This window comes from Bubalus bubalis, chromosome 12 (assembly GCF_019923935.1).
Source record: "Bubalus bubalis isolate 160015118507 breed Murrah chromosome 12, NDDB_SH_1, whole genome shotgun sequence".
NCBI lineage: Eukaryota > Metazoa > Chordata > Mammalia > Artiodactyla > Bovidae > Bubalus > Bubalus bubalis.
This window is the reverse complement of record NC_059168.1, coordinates 95,237,235-95,263,100: the sequence shown is the minus strand read 5'-3', so window position 1 is coordinate 95,263,100 and position 25,866 is coordinate 95,237,235. Positions and strand designations below refer to the sequence as shown.

The following is a 25,866-nucleotide window of genomic DNA, read 5'->3' as shown; positions in this document are numbered from 1 at the left end:
GAAGCTCCGGTAAGGCCTGAGGCTCTGCTAACCTGTAAGACAGGGTGATAACCCCCCACCTCGTGGAGTTATGGAGATACCATGAGTTGATACACACAGGTGATTAGCACATAATAAGCACTCAGCAAGTGCTGCAAACAAGATGGACGTGGTCTTGCCCTCGCGAGTGTCATTTACTGTCAAGGGTAACAGTACTCAGAGTTTCCACTTAGGGGGTGCCCCTAGACTTCCCTTCATGGGGTGGCTGACCAGTCAGGGCTAGGCCAGGCTGGGGAAGCCTGGACTACAGGATGCCACAAGGCAAACAAGGACCATGTCTCCAGGGGAACCCTCCCTAGGCTCCCCAGACCCGCCCCCTCCCCATCTCGGGGGTCCCCCACCTTGCTTGAAGTTTTCCAGGTTGCGGAATTCCACCAGGCTGTTTCCATAGTAGTAATTGGTGACATAGATCCTGTCATCCCTGGCAGCGGGGTCCTTCATCCAGGCTCCCTCATGGCGCCCATAGCTGTGGTGTCTCACAGGGGGGTCCACGGCCCGGAGGGTGCCCTCACAGCTCGCCTCTCTGCCTGTGGGGAGCGAGGGGCACAGCATTTGATACACCCACCCACAGGCCCTGAGCCAAAGCAACAGTCCTGGGAACGTTAGCTGAATCTTTCTTAAATCCCCTCTGAGATTTTGTTTGTAGCATTATTATTATTTTTTCTTTCTTCATAATCAAAGCAATGTCTCCTCATTGTAGAAAACAGAATATTCAGAAAAGGAAAAGGCAGAAAATAAAAATCATTCAAAATTCTGTTATTCAAAGAAAAGTTTAAACATGTTGTATTTCCTTCCTTTTCTTATTTTCTCTGCATGTACAGTCATGCAGAAATACTTAAAAAGCACCATCATTCTTCTGAATATACAGTTTTATGTATCCTGTTTTTTCCCTCCACTGAGCAATCTCTCACATCATTAAATGGCCTTTTAATGATGTGATTTCAAGGTTCCACCAGACCGCCAGACAGCTGTGCCACTGAATTAATTTAACCAAAATCCCCTCAGTGTTAGACTTTGAGATTATTCTCAGTTTTCTGACATTAGAAACAGACCACAAGGAAACCAGTTAAGCTGTAGCTGCTGTCCACATATCTGATGAATCCTTTAGGAAAAGATTCCTAGAAGTGGAATGCACATGGACCAAAGTAGGGGATGGTTTTAAGGCTTGTTATCACAGGCAGCCAAGATGCCCTCCAGAAGGATGGGCTCGATGACTTAATTAGGAAGATTTCTACCTAAGATATGAGCTGAAACTACCAACATGAACATAAAAAACAGGGCCAGAGACTGGACAGAAGAAATCGGAAAGTAAAAATAGTTGCTGGATTTGATGATGGGATTCTAGGTGATGTTTTAAGAAGAATTTGCTGAGAACACTATCTGTTTCCCTGTAAATGTAGTCAGGCTTTTCCTACAAAGATCAGATAGCCAACATTTTAGACTTTCCAGACCACATATTTCTGTTTCATTTTCTTTTTTTTTTAAACAACCCTTAAAATATGTAAAAACTATTCTTAGCTCAAGGGCTGTACAAAAGCAGGCTGCAGGTTGTATTTGGCCTACGGGCAGTAGTTTGCTGACCCCTGTGAGGCTTACTCACCTTGACTGGGGACTTCTGGGCGTGGGGGTGGCTCCGTGGGCAGGGGACTGGTGGTGGGGGTGGGGGTGGGGGTGGGATCCGAGGCAGGGGTGCCAGGGGCCAAATCTGCTCCCTCAGGGGCCTGGGGCGCAGCCTCCTCATGCTCTGCCAAGTTGGGCTCTGGTGGCCGGCCCTCCACCCTAGGCGGCAGCTGCTCCAGCCAGGAAGTGCCCTTGAGGGCGTTGTCTGTGGAGAGAAGAGCCCGTGTTCACATCCGAGAAGCACCCACCACTGCCCGGGATCCTCCCCAGGCCCACCGGGCTGCCAGCGCTGGGGCCGTGGGGGAGAGGAGGGGGTGGCCCCTGAAGAGTGAAAAGCCTTGCAAAGTGGGAAGTGGAGAGGGCTTCCTGGTCGGCAGACTGGCTGTAAGCCCCTCAGGCGAGTGGCCTCGGTCAAGTCCCCTGCCTCAGTGGGCCTCAGCTTCCCCTTCTGTGAAATGAGAGTCGTGAGGTCTACCACGTCAAGCTGTTGTATGGATTAGAGAAAAAAATGTATATGAGACATTTGCACAGATCCTGGCAAATATGAGGCGCCGGACCTGAGACCCCTTTCCCTCCTAAAGAAACACTTTGTACCAGTGTTTTCATTTCCTGGATCCAATCTCCGGAGGCAGAAAGCCCTGCTCCCGTGTTACAGACGTTGTCTTTGTCTGGACCCACCCTCTAGTCTCTCTCATCTGGGATTTGACACCGCAGGTAGGGCAGGCCAGGTGTGGCCAGCTTCCCATCCCCTCTGGACCCCAGGTCTCTGTCCCCTTGTTCATCTCCTAACTCCCACCTCTCAGCTTGCTTGCTCTCCCTTCTTCTTCCACCCCTGCTGGCATGGGCTGTGCTGACCGGAACTTCTTCAGCTCCATAGCACTGGTTGGGGCCCTCTCCGGTCATCCCTGACCCGCGCTCCCCTGGGTTGGAATGGCTGGGGTCAGGGAAATAGTTGGAATGGGCAGGGAAAGCAGTAAGACTCCGTGGCACAGAGCAGGGAACGAAAATCCTTCAGCTTCTGGGCTCCAGTCCCACTAACTCGCTGCAAAACCTGGAGGTGGTCACTTCACCTCTCCGAACTTGTTTCCTCTCCTGGATCAACGGTGACAGCATGTGTGCAAGGATTCAAAGCTGTGATACCAGAGACAGAGGACTCGTGCTGTCGTTGCTGTAGTGGCAGGGCCCCCAGAGATGTCCTGAGGCTCATGTGACTTCTACCTTGTCTCTTCCTGCTGGGCTTCCCCTTTGCTCAGGGTGTAGCCAGGCCCCATTGGGGAGCAACCCCTGGGGTCTCTAGGGAATGAAGGCACACCCTCTGGCCAGTGGGCCTCAGCGGGGCCCAATCTTGGCACCCAGCCAGGGCAGGGCTTGTTCCCACAGGCCTCACTGGAAAAGTCAGATGCCTGCAGCTGTTCATGGGCAGGGCCCTGGCCAGGGGTCAGCGGCTTTACACGGTGGCCAGGCTGAACTGGCAGGACTCAGAGCTGACAGCTGGCACCAGGAGCTGGGAGAAGAGGCCCCTGAGATCTGAGAGACCAAGAACTGAGGGGCTCTTGGGAGACTGGTCCCTCACAGTTCCACTCCTGGCCCCCTTGGGCATGGGCTAGGCAGAAAGCCTCAGTGGAGGAGGTGATCAGCAGGACCCAGGAAGGGGAAGCAGGCTGGGGACACCTCTCAGGGACATCAGAGGACAGCAGGCATCTGGGGAGGAGCTCAGAGGGAGGATCAGGACCACACCAGTGGGGATGGCCCAGAAATCCGGGAACTCTTGCAACTTTCGTCTCTTGTTTTTCGATTATTTTGTTGCACTTCACCGTGATCTGGTAGGGAGCTTTAAGAAAGAGACCAGAGTCTGTGGGCTCTTCTTTGGCGGGAACAGAGTGGGACGTGCTGGAGAGGCCATTCACTCCAATGCCAATCTGGGCATGGGAGGTGCTGCAGAGGCCCCGGGGCACTTCCCAGAACCCTGGCCTGGCCCCTGCATTCTCCTGCCCCACCAGAGGCAGCTGCTTAGTTATGCGTGTGCTTTTCCCCACTAGACTATGAACTTCATGTTAGGCAGAAAGTCTGGAAGATACAGCACACACATAGTGAACTTTCAGCAAATCTTTCAAGGAAGGAGGAAAAGTCCATTGAGAGTGGAGACAGCTAGAAATACTGCAGGGGTGCTTCGCATTGATTTTATCATTTCATCCCCACCCAACAACCCCAGGAGGGGGATTATCCCATTGTGTGGATGAGCAAAGGGCACCAACAGGTAAACCATGGAGCTGAGGTCTGGGGCAGTTTACAGAAGAGATCCTGAGTCCCTGTAGGACTCCTACTCCCCAAGGTTCCCGTCTTCCTCCAACTCACCAGCCATGGCCTCGGTTGTATCCTTCCTGCCTGCCTTGTAGTAGGTGATGCCTCGGATCACGGCCTGCTGCTGGGCCAGGGCCCGGGGCTTGGCTGTGGGTTGGGGGAATCTGCCTTTGCCCTCCTTCTTCAGCCTCTCCACCTTCAGCAGCTTCTCCTTAGGAGGTTTCGAGAGGCCCTTGTCGACAAAGCTCTTCTGCACGCTGCCATATTTGTTGTTTTCTTTGCCTTTCCCTCCAGCTGTGTCCTGGGGGAGAAGGGGAGTCTCAGACTTGGAGGGTGGTAGAAGGGATGTTTCAGGGGGTCAGGGAGGCTCAGCATTTGGGGGCTGGTAGCAGTCAGGTTGCTCCAGGCCCTGTGTCCCAGGAGCTCCTGAATTCACAGCTCTCCTCCCATCGTGGTGATATTCATGACCAGGGTGTGCCTTGGTTTCCCTACTCAGCTCTCTAGCTCCCTGGTAGGCTTGAAGCCCAGCCTAATAGATTAGATCCTGTTCCGCTTACCAATTCCTGTTCACTCTGCCTGGGGGGTAGACTGTAACGGTCAGCTCCCCGGGGAGGTCAGCTTCCCATCCGTCTCTCTCAGTCACTGGTCTTTGTGTGTGAGCCAGGAGAGGTTCTCAGGCCCTCCTGACCAATTCATCTCAGTGTGCCTGGAATTTTCCCAGTTAGCGCTGAAAGTCCCGTATCCTGGGAAACCCTTCAGTCCTGGGCAGACTGGGATGGTTGGTCACCAGGGCATTGACCTTAGGGCATGCTGTTTCTAATATTTTAAGAATTTTGTTATTTTGGCTTCCTTTTAAACGCCTCTGATGCTGGCTTGGCACGCGAACACGGGGCCTGTGACATTACCCATTGTTAGGCAGGATCTCCAGCAGATACAGCAAGGACGGTATCTAGACTTTCTGTGCCACTGCCCCAACAGGACTCATTCCAGCTCTGGAACTGGCACGGAATGAGCAGGAAGCCAGCTCTGGGCCAAGGCACCAGGCTTCCTCCCTGCTTTATCAGCATCTATGTGGTCCTTGCTGCAGACACAGATGGTCCCATCATCAAAATGTCAGCACGGGAGGCTGAGGGGTGGAGGGGAAGAGAGTGGGCTTGGCCGTCACGCAGGCCCGGGTTCCATCAAGACCACCTTCTCCCAGTGACCCTGCTCCATGTTTCCTCATCTGCCAAACCGGCAACGAGCATCCGCCCTTGCAGGTCGTTGTGGGCTTCGCTCAGACAATGTCTGTGAAGAAGTCAGCTGCCTTCTTACCCCACTCACTAGAAAACGAGGCCACTGTGGGAGCAGTGGGGGCTGTGTCCTGCACGTGGTGACTGGTCAAAGGAGCGAATGGAAGTAAAGTCTAGTCTGTGCTCCATCTGCCAAGGCACACATCCTGGTGTGCGCTGGTCATAGGAAGGAGCCTTCGGATACTTTATCCACCCAAAGAGGACCCTTTTTTTTTTTTAACTTGTTTTGGTTGCCCTGGGTCTTCACTGCTGTGCAAGGACTTAGCAGTTGCTGTCCTTAAGCTTAGTTGCAGTATATGGGATCTTAGTTCCTCAGCCAGAGATGGAACCCGAGCCCACTGCATTGGGAGCTTATCCACTGGACCAGCAGCGAGGTCCCTTCCCCTTCTAATTTATCTGACCAGTGGTGAGAGTCTTTTCTGCAATCTGTCTGGCTAGAGGAGGGCGTTTTTCAAATTTTCCCAAAGGTGTGTTATATGTCATGGATGGCTCTGCCTGGTAACGAAAGCAGTGCCTTTGCTCACTTTGGGAGCTGAGTTTGAAGATGGAAGGCTGGGTGTTTGCTGCAGGAGGTCTCCACCCCATGATCAATTGGTTGCATGAAGAAGTAGTATTAGTTGGCTCGGGTCCCGGAGACATTACCCACATACACCCCCTGCCCCCACCCCCCCACCAGAACTGATGCAGCCAGGGGCCCAGCCACAGCAGATGAAGTTTCAAGTGGTTGTGCTGCAGGGGACCTGGTTCCCCCGGGACTAGGCAGGGAGGGTAATCTCTGCAACCTTGTCCCTGCTAGTTTGGAACCAGGAATGAGAATACTGCCAAACGCCCGGCTCAGGAGCCCCATGTCTGCTCCCAGCTCACCTGTGTTGACTGCTTACTGCGCAGCAGGCACCCCCTCGCCCCCACCCTGCCAGGGACTCTCCCACTGGGCCAGCCCTCAGCCCCAACCTATGACCCCAACCCATGACCCAGCTGGCCCTCAGGGCCGAGGTTCCGGCACGCTGTGCTCCCAGCCCACCCACCTCTGGTCCCATCACCCGAGCCTGGTCTCACCTGAGCCTTGCTGCCGGCGCCGGGGGCTGGGGCGGCGGCGGGCGCGGTAGCCGCGTCCTTCTGCAGCAGCTGGAGGCCCAGGCTGGAGAGCTCCTTCTTGATGCTCATCATGATGGCTGAGTGGTTCTCGTAGTGCCTCAGCTGCTCACTGAAGTGGCGCATGCTCTCCCTCACCACCTCGTTCTCCCGGCTCAGGTTGGCCTTGATGCTCTGTAGGGGCGGGACTTGAGGTCCTTCCAGTCTCTGGGCTGTCTCCCACCCTGGGGCACACCCCGGCTTCTGCCATCAGGCTTTGCCAACCCAGTCTCCCAACCCAGGGCCCAGGGGAATGGGTGGGGCAGCACCCAAGAGCAGCAGTGAAATAAAGCATGCTGCTCGAGACCCTGTGGTTATTAACTTTAATTTAAAAACTGCATGAATGAACAAATAGAAAATATGTTCATAGTACTAAATTAAAGGATACAAATGGATAGAAAATATATGTCTCCCATCCACCTGTTTCTGGGTTAATTGTGATGGCTTTCTTTTTTCTTTTGTTTTTCTTGGCCATGCTGCATGGCTTGCAGGATCTTACTTCAGATACTGAACCCCCATCAGACACTGAACCCTGGCGGGGATAGAAGCCTTTGGCAGTGAAAGCTCAGGGTCCTAACCACCGGACTGCGAGGGAATTCCTCTTCTTCCTCCCTCCCTCCTTTCTTCCCTTGCTTCCTTTGTTTCCACTTTGCTTTCTCCCTTGAGTCTGTTTTGGGAATCCTTGCACATCTTTGTATATAGTGCTTCTTACACCTTCTATGGACCACATGGCCGGCCACTGTCTGGATGGACCAAAATTTATTTAGCGAGTCCCTTATGGATCCATCTTTTAAGTTGCTACCCATCTTTTGCTACTTTAAAATTACCTTTTAAATTCACAAGTAATATATAAATACTCCCTTTTCATAAAATAAACATAAACTCATTGGGGTTTTGCTATGGCCTCTGATCCCTTCCTAGTCTCCAAGTCTCCAACTTTTCTCCTGGGTCTTGTTGGCTCCACCCGCAGCACCAAGCCCCATCTTTACCCCTACTCTGCTTCTCCTGCCCTGCCTCATTGTCTCCCGCCTGCTGCCGACATTGCCTGGCTTTAGCAGCCCCTAGACCCACAGGCTTCCCTGGTTTTTCAGATGGTAAAAAATCTGCCTGCAATGCAGGAGACCCAGGTTCCATCTCTGGCTTGGGAAGATCCCCTGGAGAAGGGAATGGCAAACCACTCCAGTATTCTTGCCTTGAGAATTCCATGGACAGAGGAGCCTGGTGGGCTACAGTCTATGGGGTCACAAAGAGTCGGACAGGACTGAGCGACTAACATACACACACACAGCCCCACTCCCACCTGGATCACAGAGAAGACAGAGGCAAACCATGTAAGGCAGCTTTTTCAACCTCAGCACTATTGACATTTGTGTGTTGTGGGACTGTCCTGCATTGTGGGATGTTTAGCTGCATTCCAACCACTGCCCACTAGAACCAACAGCATCCGCCACCCACTTCCCCCAAGTTGTGACAACCAGAAATGGCTCCAGATACACCAGCTGTCCCCTGGGGAGCAAAATCACATAGAGCTGAGAACCACTGGCATAAGGGAAGAAAGCAGAGGGAAGCTGGGACTCCAAAGTGCTGCCTGACATCACAGGAGGTCACTACCTCCTGTGATGTTTTTCCCTGAGGCAGAGGAAGCCAGCTCCTCCTGAGGCTGTTCTTTCTGTCTTCTCCCAGTGTTAGCAAAAAACTTCTTTTGTTTTCCACAGCTATCACTTAGTGAACAGAAGCAAAGCAAAGATAATGCAAAACAGAAGATAATTTAAAAATCATTTCTTCGTGGCTGCGGAAATCATTGTCTGGCTCCTCCAGATTGCCTGGCTCACAGTTATGTGAAGTGAGTTAACATTTCCTAAGATAACAAGAGGAAAGAAAGGTCAAAGCAGAACTGTAGAACCAACAACAGGAGGGCCTGGCACGCACTATACACAGGAAATCCTGGGCACAGGAGAAATTCAACAACTGTTATTATCTTTCTCCCGTGCTGGCACAAAAGAGATACTCACCAAATAATCTTCGAATAGTTAAGTGACCCTGGACTTTGGGGTTTGTAGGGGTTAATAGGGGCTTTCCAGGTGGTGCTAGTGGTAAAGAACCTGCATGCAATGCGGGAGACCCGGGTTCATCCCTGGGTGGGGAAGATCCCCTGAAGAAGGAAATGGCAACCCACTCCAGTATTCTTGCCTGGAGAATCCCATGGACAGAGGAGCCTGGCAGGCTATAGTCTATAGGGTTGCAAAGCTTTGGACATGACTGAAGTGACTTAGCACGCATGCACACAAGGGGTTAATCTCCCCTTGTGGGGCACAGGATGCCTAGGTGCCCCGTCCCGCTGGAAAGGAAGCCGGGAAAGGAAGCCCCTCACACCCCTGCTGGCAGCTGCATATCCCCGTGCTCTCAGCAGTCCAGCACGGACCGGATGCAGGAAAAGGCGGAGGCCAGGCTGTGCCAGCAGAGACGCAGACCTCAGGCCTGAACCTCCACGCCTGCTCAACTCTGTCCCTGCCTCAGGGGGCGGTGTCAGCCACCCACCAGCCCTCCAGCACATTTGCCCTGAGCAGGAGAAGACACTTAGCATCTCGGTCTCCCGGTAGGTGGGTCCTTGAACAGCCATGCTGCCTTGGGCCTGGCCCCAGGAGGCTTGGCCAGTCCTTCACAACACTCGTGTTTCATATGAATGGCCGCCCCAGACTTGTGCCCTGGTCTTGGTGAACTGAGGGTGGCTACAGGTTCCAGCCCCCTCCACACCCCTTTCATAACTAGTAGGCACCTCAGTTTCTCCACCCAGCCCTCCAGCTTCCTGTGGGCCCTCGAGGCCCAGTAGGATCTCCTGCTCAAAGGCGGAACCCTGTGGCCTGCATCTCCTCGTCCAGCTCCCTCCTGGAATCCAGCTTCCTATAGCCACCAGCGTCCAGACAGAACGGCCCAGGCAGCAGCCTGGCCACTGGCTTGAGCCCTGCCCTTACCTCTTCCAATGTGTTCATCTGGGAAGCCACCTTGTGGACGTAGGCATGCACTTTCATGAGGTCCATGCTGTACAAGGTGCCCTCCAGGAGATCCACCATGGACTGCAGCTGCCGGGGAAGGGTGAGAGTTAGGGAAAAGGCACAGCACACGGCAGGACAAGAAGTACAGTTAGAACTGGACATGGGACAATGAGCTGGTTCAAAATTGGGAAAACAGTATGTCAAGGTTGTATATTGTCACCCTGCTTATTTAACTTGTATGCAGAGTACATCATGTGAAATGCTGGCATGGATGAAGCACAAGCTGAAATCAAGATTGCAGGGAGAAATATCAATAACCTCAAATATGTAGCTGATGACAAAAAGCAAAGAGGAACTAAAGAGCCTCTTGATGAAGGTGAAAGAGGAGAGTGAAAAAACTGGCTTAAAACTTAACATTCAAAAAACTAAGATCATGGCATCTGGTCCCATCTGCTGCTGCTGCTGCTAAGTCGCATCAGTTGTGTCCGACTCTGTGCGACCCCATAGACGGAAGCCCACCAGGCTCCTCTGTCCCTGGGATTCTCCAGGCAAGAACACTGGAGTGGGTTGCCATTTCCTTCTCCAATGCATGAAAGTGAAAAATGAAAGTGAAGTCGCTCAGTCGTGTCCGACTCTTAGTGACCCCATGGACTGTAGCCTACCAGGCTCCTCCATCCATGGGATTTCCCAGGCAAGAGTACTGGAGTGGGGGCCATTGCTTTCTCTGCTGGTCCCATCACGTCATGGCAAATAGATGGGGAAAAAATGGAAACAGTGAGAGACTTTATTTTCTTGGGTTCCAAAATCACTGTGGATGGTGACTGCAGCCATAAAATTAAAAGATGCTTGTTCCTTGAAAGAAAAGCTATGACCAACCTAGACAACATATTAAAAAGCAGAGATATCACTTTGCTGCAAAGGTCCGTATAGTCAAAGCTATGGTTTTTCCAGTAGTCGTGTATGGATGTGAGAGTTGGACCATAAAGAAGGCTGAGTGCCGAAGAATTGATGCTTTTGAATTGTGGTGCTGGAGAAGACTCTTGAGAGTCCCTTGGACTGCAAAGAGATCAAACCAATCCATCCTAAAGGAAATCAACCCTGAATATTCATTGGAAGTACTGATGCTGAGGCTGAAGCTCCAGTACTTTGGTGACTTGATGCGAATAGCCGACTCATGGAAAAGACCCTGATGCTGGGAAAGATTGAAGGCAGGAGGAGAAGGGAATGACAGAGGATTAGATGGTTGGATGACATCACTGACTCAATGGACATGAGTTTGAGCAAGTTCCAGGAGATAGTGAAGGACAGGGAAGCCTGGCGTCCTGCAGTTTATGGGGTCACAAAGAGTTGGACATGACTAAGCATATTCCACATATGGCAGGCACTGTGTCGGGGCCTGAATGAACCACTTCACTTAATCCATAACAACCCCGAGGACAGTGGAGCAGTGGACACCGAAGGAGCTCTATCCACACCCCCTGGATCCCTGCTTCTGTTTCTTGTGCCCAACCCTGGCTTCCACGTGCCTACCTTTTAACAGCCTGTGTCTGTAACTCTCTTCAAAGACCCACTTTGCCCCTCAAAGTGTTTGGGAGTGTGTGTCCTCCTGGGGCAGTCTGCAGGCAAGGGCTGACTGGTGTGGACGTCTAGAAGTCAGCATCCTAGCCCCACAGGACAAGTGAGCTGCCACTCATACTCCAGCGTCCCCTGCAGCTGGGGCTGGCACTTGGCCTGAAACCATGCCCCTACTGGGCTCCTTTCCTTCCCCCTCCCTCCCCAGCCCTCCTGCTGCTTCATCTGCTTCAGTATCAGCTCCTCCTGGGAGCCCTTTCATAATAAGTCATCCGCACAAGAGTCTGCTTCTGGGCACCCGACCTGTGATAAGGTTTGGAGGTCTTTTATCTCGGTCATGCAGATCGGGAAGCTGCTGCTTAGAGAGGTGAAGCCAAGGCCCCAAGGCCCCAGGCTGTTAAATGGTGGAGCCAGAAGCAGAGCCCAGATTAGTATAAACCAAGACCTCTTTCCCATCATGCTTTACTGTGCCTGTCTGGGTTCAGATGGGGAAACTGAGGCCAAGAGATGGGGAGGGGCTTGCACAACCAGTCAGTAGCAGATGCCACGTCTCCCTCACCCAGTTCACGGCTCTCCCCTCAGCTGCCCAACTCCATCCCCTTTCTGTCACACCTCATCAGGACATGACCCTTCCCTCCAGATGGCCAGGATGCCAGTGAGACTGTCAGGGAAACCTTGGCACAAAGGGCCAGTTGGGAAATCAGCTTTCCCTTGCCTCTAGTGGGCAGTTCCTCCAGTCCACCCCCTCTATGCATCCTCAGGGCCTGAGTGGGCCGGCGCTCCTGTTTGGCCTTGGCCAGCTGTTTCCAGCAGTTTTACTCCCACTCTCCCAGGGGTATTCAAGCTGTTTTAAGCCAGGCAGTTCTTCTCTGAGTAGACTCTGATCTCGAAAACAGAAAAAGGGGGACTCTGGTGGAAGCGGAAAAAGGGCCCTGAGCCTCCTCTGCTTCCCCACAACCTTGTTCAGCCTTGGAAGGGTTGCATGGTTCCCCCAGGGCTCTGTGGAGTTCAGTTTCAGAACTGTGCAGTTTCAGAACTAGATGCTCCTGGGTCTCAGCTTCTCTCTGGGAGGCGGGCAGCAGGGGTATGGTGCACAGCAGCACAGTCTGGACAGGGCTCAGCTCAGAGTGGGTGCATAGCAAGGGCTTCATGGATATCAGTGATGAGTACCATTTCAGGAGGCTAAAAGGGACCTCCCAGCTTCATTTCTGTTGCCTTCAAGGCCAGCAAAACTGGCTTCCTGAAGCACAACTTTGACCATGGGTCTCTCCCCTGCCAGATGGCTCACTGTGGCTCCCCACTGCCCAGGTGGGGCTTCTGATCTGCTAAGCCTGGCACTCAAGGTCTCTTCGATCTGCCCCTGCCATCTTCTTTGGCCTCAGCAAATGTTCACTCTGGCCCAGGCATTAAGGACAGTGATGACAATACAGACACGAGCTTCCATGATCCTTCATAGGCTGTCAAGGACTGCAGAGTGACACAGAGGTGTCCGGATCAGGAAACACAGACGGAAACACACACAGGTGCCCAGGTCACTGACAGCGGGGCACTAACTTGTCTGGGAGTGGGTTTGGGTTGGTAAAGTCTGCCAGGAGGAAGTTTGAACTGAACTCTGAAGGACAAGCACAAATTGAGCAACCATGGCTGGAGACAGACATTCCAGGCCAAGGGAACAGCTCGTGCAAAGAGCTGAAGGTGTGAAGACACATGGCGTGTTTGAGCAAAGCTACTCAAAGTGTGGTCTGCAGACCAGCACCATTCCCAGTCCAAGCTGCTCATTACCAGTCTGTGATTAAGTAATTACGCAAAGCAAGAGTAGACTTTCATAAAATTTCAGAGCTGTTCGACAGAGAAATTTTGTATCTGTGGACCCTACTAATACAACACTGGACTTGTATTTAGTGTTTTTGTTTATATTCCATTTCATTTGTCTAACAACTAATTTTATAGTATTTGAAAAAATATTGACTCTTGACAGATTTTAAAAAACTGGTCTTTCACCACATACAGTTTGAGAAGCACAATATGGAACTGGCTGGTGGCTAGTAAGGCTGGGACAGACAAAGGTGAGGAGGCACCCTGGGTCATACCCACTCTACTTACTCTCACCTAGCCTGTCTTTATTGCTGCTCTGCCTGAAGGACTCCTACACATCCCTTAATGCCTAGTTCTAATGTTACCTCCTGCTCAGGACTACCACGATCCCTGGGATGTCCCTTGGTCTAGCACTGACTACCTAGCCATTATTGGGATCAGGAGCTGTGTCCCCACAGGACTGGAATTTCTCAAGGGTGGGGCCACATCTAGTTCATGTCCAGAAGGAAAGGGAGTGAAGAGGTGAGAAACACTGCTCCTCCCTGCAGCCAACCTCCCCAGGAAAGGGGATCTAGAATCCCACTCTTCTTTCTCGGAGCCATGCAACTAAGGTCAAGTAACAGCTGCAGTTCTTAGCTTGAGGGGAAGGGTTGGGGTAGAGACAAGGGGCGGGTATAGGTGGGTATGCTCTGTTGTCCTACACAGTGGCTTCTCCTAACCTCTTCTCCTGGGGCGGTGGGGGGAACCCACGGAGGAAGGTGGAGCCACACCAAATAGGAGAGGCCTCAGCCCTGCCTTGTACTGCTTCTGCCATGGCTTCTCTTGGGGCTCTCTGGGTACCTCTCAGGCCCTCACTTTTGCTCCTAAGGTGTCGAGGAGGCAGAGTATCTTCTCTGGGCTCTTCCTACAATCCCACCTGTTGGGTTAATCCCACCACTGCCCCACTCTAGTCCTCTAAGGCTGAATGAAAAATCCCATGGCTGCTGTGCACTGAAAGGCCTAAGGGATAGCTCCGGGCTAAGAGAACTGCCCAGTGACCTCTCCACTGGGCAAGGGGGCACAGCAGAGAATTCTTGGGTTCAAATCTTAGTGCCGCCAATTTCTTGCTCTGATCTTAGGCAAGTCACAGCTCCTCTCTGGGCCTCAGATTCCTCCCCCAAGTAGAGCTGGGAACATAAGTTCCCTCTCCAAAGGGTTGTAGCAAGGATTAAACCAGCTAGCCTTTAGAAAAAGGTTTTGTCTATCCTCATGTCCAGTATGCTTACAATCGGGTTACTGAGAAGTGGATATAAACAAAAGTTGGATTTGTCCCTGTGACTGAAGACTGGCCTCTGGCTTCTGTCACTGGAGTCTGCAGGGTGCTAGTGGATTTGGGGGACAGTGTGGTCCAGGAACTGCCAAGTTGTCAAGAAGTCACTTGGGGACTTCCCTGATGGTACATTGGATAAGAATTGCTTGTCAATGCAGGGGACACTGGTTCAATCCCTGGTCCAGGAAGATTCCACATGCCGCAGAGCAACTAAGTCCATGTCCCGCAACTACTGAGCCTGTACTCTAGCCTGCAAGTTGCAACTGCTGAAGCCTGAGCACCTAGAACCTGTGCTCTGCAGCAAGAGAAACCACCACAATGAGAAGCCCATGCACTGCAACAAAGAGTAGCCCCCCGCTCCCCACAACTAGAGAAAAGCCCCCTCAGCAACAAAGACTCATCTCAGCCAAAAATAAAATAAAGAAAGCATTTCATTCCTTTAAAAAAAAAGAAGCCACTTGGCCTAAAATTCACCCCACCCCCCTGCCCCCTGAAACTTTGAGAGTTTTGGTATCCATCCAGTTGTTACAAAAATAAAACTAAAGTTAAATTTAAAGAAAATATTTTGAGCCAAATGTTGGAGACGATTCTTCCTGGGGCCTCTTGCTTTTCTGTGTGTCTTGCCTGCAGAGGCGCTGACTGTTCTTGTTCCAGGCCACCTTGTTGTAGAGTGAACAGCCTCGGAGCAGCCAGAGAATGTTTTCCTCCAGAGCAGGGAAGGTGGGTTTGATGCTCCTCATAAGAGATTTGGATTCTCTACGTAGGAGCTCTTCTCTTGGAAGACATCCCACTGAATGTGCACGTGCTATCCAGCCCCCACTGCATCACCCCACGGGAAGTGAGTGGGAGAACCAGTGCAAGAAAGTGGAGGCACTCTGGTGACAATGAGTGATAAAGCCCTTTGTCTCTGGCGCATGTCTTCCGCCAGCGTCCATGAAACTAGCAGGTTGACTTGTTAGCTTACAAGTAGGGCAACATCTCAGCGAACGTGACAGTTCTTGACATGAAAAGGGCGAAACAGACGCGTAAGAAATTATAAAAGAAACAGATCCTCTCAAAAGCCACCAAATTCTCTGTGATGACCTACAGGGGTGATGGGAGGGAGGCTCCTGAAGGAGGGGATACATGCATACTTAGAGCTAATTCATGCTGGTGTACAGCAGAAACTAATACAACATCGTAAGGCAATTGTCCTCCAGTTTGAGAAAAAGCCATCAAATTATCTGGGCTATTACAAAAAAGGAAGACAGGAGAGCAGGGTGATTTAGAACACATGCTTTGGACATGGATCTGAGTTCAAATCCGAGCCCCACCAGGCCCTCCAAGGACAGAGTTCTGCATAGTGTGAATGGTACGCGGGTGCCTGGCTGGCCGGGTAGCTGTGATCTCCCTGTCCACGTCTATCCAAGCTATGGGTCCTGGTGGTGGGCCTGGCACAGGGCTGGGTCACCCAGAGGTGGTGCCTCTTTCTAATCTTCCCGTGGTGGGTGCGTGGTTATAACATTCACATAAAAACAGGGTGTAGACTTAAGGCTGCATGTCATTATATGAGCACTCGGGCCAGTTACCTAACTTGTCCAAGCCTTAGTTTTCTCACCTATAAAATGAGGGCAAAGATCCCACATTTCACTGAATGGATTAAGAATTTAGAGAAATAATGTAGAGGAAAAAAAGAGCTTAGCACAACATCTGGCACAAAGGTGGTACATGAATACGGGAAAAGTTATGACATGAAACAATCAGGTGCCACAAAATTTCAAACACTATGTGGAGGTGACGACGGATGACCTGGTTTGGGGAAAACCAGGACACTCGGCTGGATGGTAATGAGACAGTAAAGGGCTGTCTCCAGGTAAACTTGCCAGAGCACGCTGCCTCCATCGCTGACTGGCCCAGTGGCCTTAGGCTAGATGCGGTTGCCTCCCAGGGAGCCTCTGTTTCCTCACCTGTGAAATGGGGCGAGCACAACCCCTCTCCTAACATGTGCGGCCCTCTCACTGGACTGCCGGCCCCGCCAGCCCACGCTAGTTGGCGCAGGAGGGGGACCCATCGCGCCTCTACTCCAGAAGGTCTACCTTGAGGAGCTCGGGTGCCTGTTTCTTGAGTTTCTCCATCTTCCACTCGTTCTCGCAGGGGTTGAGCGAGGAGGGCGGCGCCGTGCAGGAGCAGCGGCAGTCGGTGCCAGAGCTCACCGTCTCCACCGTGTAGAAGTCCTCCACGCGCGCCCGCCCGCTGCGCACCCGGCTGCACGCGTCCTTGCTCAGCGGCCGCATGATGCACTTGCAGCGGCAGTCGGAGCCCTCCGAGGTCATGCGTACCTGGTCCACGTCGCCGAACACCTGCAGAGAGGCCGTGGTGAGCTGAAGGCCAGGGCTGGGGCGAGGGGAGTGTTCCCCTTCCCTCCCTCCTTTTCCTTCAAGCCTGCCCTGGGAGGCCACACACCCGATGTCTTAAGTGTGGTCACTGGGGGCAGCAGAACTTTGAGCCTGCAGGAGTCAGTTGGTTGAGATCAGTGGCAGGCACCAGGCTCCAGCCTGCCTTGCCCTCACACACCAGCAGGGCCCTGGGAGTCCCAACCAGAACTCCCCTAGCTGGCTCAGCCCGCCCATCCTGGGCTCCAGGCTCTCAGGGCACAGCTATTTATGACTCAGTCAACAAACCCACACCTTTGAGCTCTCACTGAAGCCACCAGGACCCAGGCAAATTCAAGGCCCCCTTGGGCTTTCTGCCAAGCCCACCCCCATGAGCATCCCAGCGTCCTCTGGGAAGGGCAGTAGGCACTCCATTTCTGCTCTGAGCCCTCAGACACCTGTTTGAAGCCCTGGCCTCTGCCAGACTCTGGGTAGGAGCTGGAGGTGCAGAAGAAGTAGACAGAGGTGCATCCTTGACCTTCTCAACCATGGGAGAAGTTGACGTAGTGAGCCCTAAGATCCAGAGAAAGACACCCATGAAGACTGCTCGGAGGAGGGCACCACGGGGGACATTTCTAAGTATGAGTAGAACAGTCTAGGGAGAGCAAGTCAGATGTGCAAAGACAAGCAAGGACTGGGCACCTTGGGAGCCTGGAGGAGGTTCATTCTGGCTCGTGCCTACAGAAGGCCTGGTGATAGGAGGTAAGGCTGAGGGAGGCAGATCCTGACCCATGGAGGGCCCTTAAAACTGGCTGAGGATCTGGTCTTCTTCCTGAAAACACTGGGAAGTCATGGAAGGGTTATCAGCAAGAGAGAGCCAGGGCCACGTCTGCAGGGCACTCAGTCAGCCTGCTTTGTGGACAGATGGTGGATGGAGGAGGCAAGCCTGGGATGCGGAGCCCAGGGAGGAGACATTTATTGAGAACTCGCTGAGCACTGGGGAGGTGTGGGGCGGTGGTGAGGAACACAGCCATGGGCCACCTACAGCTGTGTGCACTTGGGCAGATTACTTAACCTCTCTGTGCCTCAGTTTCTTCACCTGTAAAAGGAGGGTATTGCTAGTGAGTATATCGAACAAAAGACTGTGAGGACTGAGAGACAGAATACTGGGAATATGTTGTAGTTGTTATTATTACCACCAATAATCCTGACAGGGGCTTGTTTATCCCTCTATATTTCTCCATGTGGGTACATTGGTAGGTATTCTTTTTATTTATTTGTTTGGCTGTGCCAGGTCTTAATTGCAGCACCTGGGATCTTTGATCTTTGTCGCGGCAAGTGAACCCTTAGTAACGGCATGTGGGATCTAGTTCCCTGACCAGAGATTGAATCCTGGCCCCCTGCATTGGGAGCATGGAGTCTCAGCCACTGGACCACCAAGGAACTTCCTAGATATTCTTAGCAGTGTTCTCCAGATGCAAAAATAGCCCTGGAGCCAGCAAATAACTTGTTCAAGGGGATGAGAGCCCAACACGGGTAGACTTGCTGTCCCGCGGGGGATGAGGAGAGTGGGGAAGGGGGCGCTATGGTGGAAGTTTTGTCCGGGGTCCTCTGTGGGGCAAGTGTGCCCTGGGCCCAGCTGGGCAATTCTCTGCGCCCATGAGCACTGACAGCCAGGCTCAGATGCTGTACATTCTTTAGATTGCCGCTAATGCGGTAAGCCTGCCTTTGCTTTGAGACTTCTGGGCCCCCTTCCCAGCTCTGCTGGAACCCCTAGTCACCCCCACCCACTCCCACAGGTGGGGCAAAGAGCCCAGCAAGTGGATGTGGGTGTGTTCTGTGTGGCCCAGGCCAAAGAGGCCTCTTCCTGGGGACTCACCCATAATCCAACACCCATCCCCACCAGCAGCGGCCTCCACATGACTGCAACATTCCTTCCCTCCTCAGATGAGGTGCTATGTCCTGATGGGGGCGGCCAAGGCCCTGACACAGGCCAGGAGGCAGGAGTCAGAAGAGGGCCTCTGCTCCAGCCCCAGCTGCCAGGAGCCTGGGGCAAGGGCCCCGCCTCCTGTGGTCACAGTGTCCTGTGGTGCTTGACTGGAAGCAGCAGAGCCTCATGGAAAGGAGCCAGGCCTGGGCTCACATCCCAGCTCCCACATGTCCTCCCCGCATGGCCCTGACCCCTCTGAGTCTCAGCCTCCTCCTCTGTAAAATGGGGAGGATAACAGTCCTTTCCCCATAAGCTTGTCCTGAGGCTGAAATGAGTCAACGCGTGTGAAGCACCTAGCATAGAACAGCTGCTCTCTACTTGCTACTGAAGTTGCTGCCAATAACCCTCTCGCATGTTTGTACGTAGTTTTCTACCTCTGTGCTCTCACCACAACCACACATCTTGGAGAGGAGAAATCTGAGTCTCAGAGAAGGTGAGGGATTTGCCCAGCGTCGCACAGCACAGCCTGACTCCAAAATGTAGTTCCCATGCTCTTCCTCCTATGACCACCCCCAGTCACCAGGCAAGGGCTTCTCCACAGCAACTGAGCTGGGAGAGAGATGGTGGCCCTGGAAGGATCAGGCCTCGGTCGGGCAGGGGAAATGGACCTGATCCATTTTGCCCTCAGTCTGCAGGCTGGGGTTACTGCCAAGCAGGAAAGTCCCTGCCTCAGCCCCCATCTCTCCCTGCAGCCTTGCTCAGCACACACTGCTGCTAAAGCCCCCAGGAGTGTGGGTGGCTTGTATCCCCAGCTATTTGCAAGGAAATCCCACAATAAGAGCCAAGAAGGCATGTTTGATATTTCTGAAGAGAGATGGATAAATCTGGCCAGAATGGAGAAGTGGGGTTTCAACCTAGAAAATGTTATAGGAACAGAACAGATTGTGTCACCTGGAGGTTGAAGCTTCCCTCTTCCCTCATGGCCAGCCCAGATTCACCAAGCGGCAGTTTCCACATGTCCTTCTGCAGGCAAAGATCTCCCCTAGAGCCCATGGTCTTCTGGACACCGCCTCCAGATGCACCCCACGGGCACCCCAACTTAATCCATTCAAAACTGGGCCCACCATCTTCTCCCAAACCCACGTCTATCTACCCTCCTGCACAACTCAGATCTTTGAGCCTCCTCCTTGCTCTCACCACTCTCACCAGAACGAACCCACCAGTCATATTCTTCTGATGTGTGTGCATAAGTGCTCAGTTGCGAAGTCATGTCCAACTCTTTGCAACCCCATGGACTGTAGCCCATCAGGCTCCCCTGTCTGTGGGATTTCCCAGGTAAGAATACTGGAATAGGTTGCCATTTCCTACTCCAGGGGATCTTCCGGACCCAGGAATTGAACCTGTGTCTCCTGCATTGGCAGGCAGATTGTTTACCACTGTGCCACATAAGAAGCCCGTTCTTCCAATGCTTCATCCTAAATATCTTCTATCTCAATGGTCTCCACTCCCTGGCCACAGCCTAAGCTTAGGTTGCATTAACTGCTTAGTTAATGCAACTGCTACCTAGAGAATATATGGGGCTTCCCTGGTGGCTCAGTGGTAAAGAACATGCCTGCCAATGCAAGAGACATGAGAGTTGCAGATTTGATCCCTGAGTGGGGAAGATTCCCTGGAGAAGGAAATGGCAACCCACTCCAGTATTCTTGCCTGGGAAATCTCATGGACAGAGGAGCCTCACAGGCTATAGTCCATGGAATTGTAAGGAGTCAGACATGACTTAGCGACTAAATTAAGTATGGTTAATAGACCTACTTAGCAACTAAACAACAGACAATATAGGGAGCCGCCTCTCTGCTCAATTAATCTTCCAAAGCTCCTCTTTGATGATCTGTTATTCTCTTGCTCCACAAACCTCCGTGAGTTCTCAGCTGGGAGATGTGCCTCAGAATTACCTGGGATGGGATAACTTGGAAAATGCAGATGCCCTGTCCTTATTCCACCTTGACGCAGACTCTCCCAGGCTCCTCAGGTATTTGGGTGCCCACTAAAGGCTGAGAATCCTGGAGCCCCAGGAATCTCCAAACTCCCCAAGTTCCCTATCTTGGATTTTTGAGCAGCCCCTACCTGACTCTCTTGAGTCTCATTGTTCAAGTCTGTCAAATGGGGAAATCCTGAATGTTGTGTAAGATCTTGAATGTAAACCCTAGGCAGAGGGCTTGGCACCCAGGATGTTCTTCACGTGCCCCAGCCAGTGGGAGAGATGGGGCAAGACTTTTCCTGCAGAGAGACCCGAGGGGCCTGGCTTGGCCCCACACTCTGTTTTGTGCAGAAGGACTCCATCACTGTGCAGCCCTGGCCGGCTATGGAGTCTGTTTCCAATTACACCCACAGGCGGCAACTCCCTGAGTGGAGGAGCAGCAACACCTAAGCCTCTGAGAACGGCCTGGCCTGGAACATCCGATCCAGCCTGGGATACCAGCACCTGCTTGTGCTAGCCCCTCCTGCTCCCCTGGCCCAGCTCCCACAGGCCTTGGTACCTCCTCCCTGTCCTCAGGCCTCTGATCAGCAGCAGGGTTGCCCAAAGATCCCCCTCCCACTCCTGAATGCATGGAGGAAATGAGGTGCCAGCAGCTCTTTCACAGATGGGGAAACTGAGGAAGAGATGTGGAATTCTCAGCCACATTCCAAGGACCTACAGCAAAAAGCAGGTTCCTGGAGGCCTCTGATACTGTGCCTGGGTGTCACGTGGTCACCTGTCTATCCGGCCTAACCTCCTCATTGGGCAGCCCCTCAGAAATGCCAGGAAGCTGTGAATGCCTCTCACTGGACAAAACTCTTCCTTAGATGGAAACCCCAAGTCCTGTTTAGGAGAGACCTGGTTATAAACACAAAATTAAAACATGCCAAGCGAGGAGCTGGCCACAGGCGTTCTGGGGTTACGTTGCCCCTGTACCCCTGAAAGTCCTGGGCAGAAGGGGAAGCCAGACCTCCCAGGAGCGGGAAGTCTGAAGCAGGGCCAACTTAACCCTTTAGGGCCCTAGACAGACTTCACTTCCCAGATTGGCCCTCCAAAGGGCTCGCCCCTCACCCTCAGAAAATAGGATGCGCTTGGAGGAAGGAGGATTGTTGGGGGAGGGAGGGTAATAATGAAAACAGCTCTCTCTCAGAGCCAGCAGGAGTCTGGCTGTGCTGAGGAATGCAGAGTAAATTCACCCATCACTTGATTTTTATTTTTCCCAGCTGGGTGAGTGCTGTGGGTGGGAGGTGTCCGGGGGAGGGCTGTGCTGAGTCCCCCAGCTGCTTCATCCTCCAGACTCTGGGATGTGCCTCCCCGCCCCACCAGCCCCAGCTTGCCCTGGGACAGCACAAGCTCGCGCGCACACACACGCACACACACCCACCCTAGCAAGTGTTTGGCTGACTCACTACATAAACAGGGTGTTGGGTTTTCTTTGTCTTTGCTTTGAATGCAAGCCCTCCCCCACAAGCTCTATAGTCCTCGGCATGGCTCAGAGGATGCCCAAGACCAAATATCCCTCCCAGCTAGAGAAATGAGAGATGGCAAAGTGCTGATCAGGTTATCTGGGGGTTTTTGCTCACTTGTTTCTGGACCGGACCCAGGTCAGGGAATCCTAGAGGGCGCTATATGGAAAGGAAGTTGGGAAGATGTTTTTCCAATGGGGGATCTGAGGTCCAGAAATAGGCAGTGACTTGCCCAAAGTCACACAGTCTAAGAACAACAAAGGGCCAAAAAAACCTAGGTTTTTTGATTCACAAACCAGCTTTCTACATACCCTAATTTCCCATCTGTAAAATGGGAATACTACTCATTCCCTCCTTATCTTTGGAGCAAGTCTGCATGGTCAAGACTGCAGCTCACTTGTTTATATACCCTGAGCTGAATCTTTAGGCTGAGGGTCTGCCAGTGCCTACTGCTCATATACTTACCATGTGGCTAGTGGCCTCTGCCCTTTACCTGCCTGTGGACAGGGCAGCCTCACCTCCTACCCAGGAAAGGGGCTGAAGAGACATCAAGAGAAGTCACTCTTATTCTCATGCTCTGCAAGAATAAGGGCTCTACCTTCCTCCTGCCTCTCACTTTTCCCCAGTCCTGACTTAGTCCTCACCCGGTCGTTTCTAAAACATCCTCAAGGGGTCCCTGCTCTGACTGACTCAAAGTGCCTCTCCTGTCTACATTCTGGATCTCACCCCCTTTTGGGGTCTCTGTGGTGAGATTTCAAAATCACAGTAGCATTTACTGGGCACATACAAGCTGCCAAAGTGGTGTTAAGCATTATCCAGGCTTGATCTCTCTCATGTAGAGATCATCGACTGCAGGAAGTGAGAACTACGTTATTATTCCCATATTTACAGGTCAGGAAATTGGAGGCTCAGAGAGGTGGAGGCTCAAGGTCACTTGGATGAGAGGTAGAGGTGGGATTTGAACCCAGATCTGCTTGACATCAGAGCAGAACCTTTTAGCCACAACTGAGAACATCTTGATCACTTCTGCAGACATGGTGTCCTCTAGAGCAGGGATCCCTGACCTCCAGGATCTACTCCTTGATGATATGAAGTGAAGTTATTATAATTAATAATAATAGAAATAAAGTGCACAATTAATGTAATGTGAAAAACCATCTTCCACGAAATCCATCCCTGGTGCCAAAAAGGTTGGGGACTGCCACTCTTCAGGGTGCGTCAGATTTCTGGCAGGAACACCAGAAGGCAGGAAGGACCAGTCCAGCTGGATTCACTGGGGAGGGACTCTGGGTCCCCAGTATGGGCTGAAAGCCTTGGCCCAGGGCCTGCTACAAACCTTGGAGTCGCTAGGTAGCAGTTATCAGGGCTCTGTCCCACGTGCGTTAGCCTCCCAATGGCAACTTTAGAAACTTTGAGCCAGATCTCCAGGCTGCCCCTGCCCAGCGCTCTTGGGAATCACCTCCCTAGGCTGGAGACTCCATCGCCTTCTGCACCCCATTCAAGCTCCCAGCGCCCCTTCTCCCTAGCTCAGGATTTCAGTACTGACCTTCTGCCCTCACTGGACTGTGTCCAGCGCCCCTTCCTGATGCTCCGGGTCCCAAACACCCCTACCATCTCCAGTGCTTCTTCCCCACGCGCTCCTGTCCTGGTGTCCCGGTCCCTGCAGCCTCCCTATTAAGCTCGAGGTCGGGTCTCGCCTGTCCTGGTCCTCGGTTCCCGGCCCCACACAGTGCCTGGTCTGCAGCCCCAGCCACAGCGCCCTCTCGCGCTCGGCTTTAATGACCTGCCCCCGGATCGCAGGGCAGCCCTTACCTTACTGTCGGCGCGCACCGGGCCCACGCGCAGCAGCAGCAGCAGAGGCAGCAGAAGCAGAGGCAGCGGCCGGGGCCCAGGCCGGGACCCGGGCCTGGTGGGGAGGGCGGCTGCGGCCATACGGAGACGGGTACGGACGGCGGGCACCGACAGCACGCGCGGACGCCGGGAAGCGCGGGCCGCACTGCGAGCTGGGCGCCGCGGTCAGCTCTACCCGCGCGGCGTGCCCCCAGTCCGCCCGCCGCTCCCCGCCCAGCGACCCCTCCCGCGCCGTTGGGGGCGGAGCTGGGATGGAGGGGGGCACCCCACCCCTCTGGCCGCTCCCCGCCGGGCCTCTTTGCCATTGGGCGGCTCTCCAAAGGGCATCCCTGCAAGGACACAAAAAAAGGGTCTGGTTCGGAGCCCGCAGTAGCAGCTGGGGCAGTGAAGGAGCGCGGGCTCTCCACACCGAGTGAGGTCCTGTTCTTTGAGATGTAGGACCTTGGGAGTGTCTCTTCAGCTCTCTGACCTTCAATTTCCCGTCTGTTAAATGGGGAAAATAGTGCTTCCCTTTTGGAGTTGGTTGTAAAGTTCAGAGGAGGGATGTTTCCAGGGCATGCGAGTCTTGTAGATCTCCAAACACCCCGACCGTGCCAGCTCCACCCTTCTCCTGGCTCAGACTTCTCTCTCTTGCAAGGTCCAGTTCTTCCCCTCTCCGAGATCCCTCCCGTCAACCCCCAACTAAACTGTAGCTCCAATCATTTAAACACCCTCCTAAGGCAATGGCACCCCACTCCAGTACTCTTGCCTGGGAAATCCCATGGACGGAGTAGCCTGGTAGGCTGCAGTCCATGGGGTTGCTAAGAGTCGGACACGACTGAGCAACTTCACTTTCACTTTTCACTTTCATGCATTGGAGAAGGAAATGGCAACCCACTCCAGTGTTCTTGCCTGGAGAATCTCAGGGACAGAGGAGTCTGGTGGGCTACCGTCTATGGGGTCGCACAGAGTCGGACACGACTGACGCGACTTAGCAGCAGCAGCAGCATCCGCCTGAGGAAGCGCCTGGATTCTCCGCTTCCTAGGCAACAAAACTTCCTGAGCAGCAGTTTGTGTTCGCCACTCCTCAAATTCCCTGGCCATCCCCTCGCTCCAGGGGTCTTCGGTCTCACTACGGAAATACCTTGTTGGGATCTCTGTAGCCGAAACCGAGGCGGCACCTCTCTACCTCCTCAGAGACCACATCTCTCGATCGCGCCCCCTTCTCCAAGTCTCCTGTCTCGGATTTTCCCCCTCGCATTTCATTCCGAATTCCACAGTCACTTTTGCAGGTCCTTCTGGCACTGTGGACGCTGTGGCGGGGGTGGAGACCCCTTTCTGCTCTCTGCATACTGTCTCTTGTAGGTTTCCCCTCCCCTGAGCCCAGGACTCCTCTTGTGTGTGTTTGCCTGGCTTTGTAAACGTCAACTGCTCAAAAAGGGCCACTTACTTGTGCCCTCAAATGTTGCTACCCCAACCCTACTCTCCAGCACTTCCCCTTCCTGCACTCCCCTACCCTCTTCATTTTCCTTGTAGAACTGATCACTTTATGAACTATATTGTTAGTATGTGTTTGTGTCTGTTCATGCTTTCCCTTTTGAGAGAGGAGTAAGGCTCCCCACACCATGTGCTTTGTCCACAGAGCAGCTAGCTCAGAGGTCTCAAAGTGTGCTCCCTGGTCCCCGGACCAGCGGCCTCACCATCTGGAAACCTGTTGGAAATGCAAACATCAGGCCTCAACCCAGACCTAAGGAAGCAGAAACTCTGGAGGTGGGGCCCAGCAATCTGTGTTTCTTAATCAACCCTCCATGGGGATTTCAAATCTGAGAACCACTGCCTCAGCACAAGGTCTGGTGCTCCTTAACTTTCAGGTGAATGATAGAATCATGTGCAGTAGGCGTTCAGTACAAATTGGCTTCTTTCATAACTAGAGATTCCCTAGGGAGGGCTAGATTAGCTTAAAAAATAAATACGGTGTGTGTTTTTAGGTGCATAGAAAATCTGGGAATAGACACAATTAATGGATAAGGAGAGGAGCCAGCCTTTAGGAATGCAGTAAGGAGAAAGGATTTCCATTGAATAATTTTTTGCAACCTGGGAGTTTTGCAATGTGTGTCCTAGCTATTCAAAAAATAGACAAAATGTACTGAAAACAAACAGAACCTGGTGGGGTTTCCCTTACCCAGCCCTTTCTCCCCAT

General features: G+C 52.8%; 1 protein-coding gene across 3 annotated transcripts in view; it reads right to left on the bottom strand.

Moving 5' to 3' along the window:
* OLFML2A (olfactomedin like 2A) overlaps positions 1–23,911 on the bottom strand; it is a 28,705-nt gene extending 4,794 nt beyond the window's left edge. Inside the window, exons 1-7 of one of the 3 annotated variants that reach the window (XM_025261656.3) lie at positions 23,649–23,911; positions 16,148–16,411; positions 9,356–9,463; positions 6,309–6,518; positions 4,015–4,261; positions 1,640–1,864; positions 381–566 (exon numbers count right to left, since the gene is read on the bottom strand). In XM_025261656.3, coding sequence (XP_025117441.1) covers positions 381–566; positions 1,640–1,864; positions 4,015–4,261; positions 6,309–6,518; positions 9,356–9,463; positions 16,148–16,411; positions 23,649–23,768 — 1,360 coding nt within the window. In that variant the 5' untranslated portion in view covers positions 23,769–23,911. Of the gene's footprint in view, positions 1–380; positions 567–1,639; positions 1,865–4,014; positions 4,262–6,308; positions 6,519–9,355; positions 9,464–16,147; positions 16,412–16,881; positions 16,992–23,447; positions 23,579–23,648 lie in introns of those variants that run through there. The other 2 variants (XM_044926334.2, XM_044926335.2) reach the window with 2 other exon arrangements.
* Positions 23,912–25,866: the final 1,955 nt, after the last annotated feature.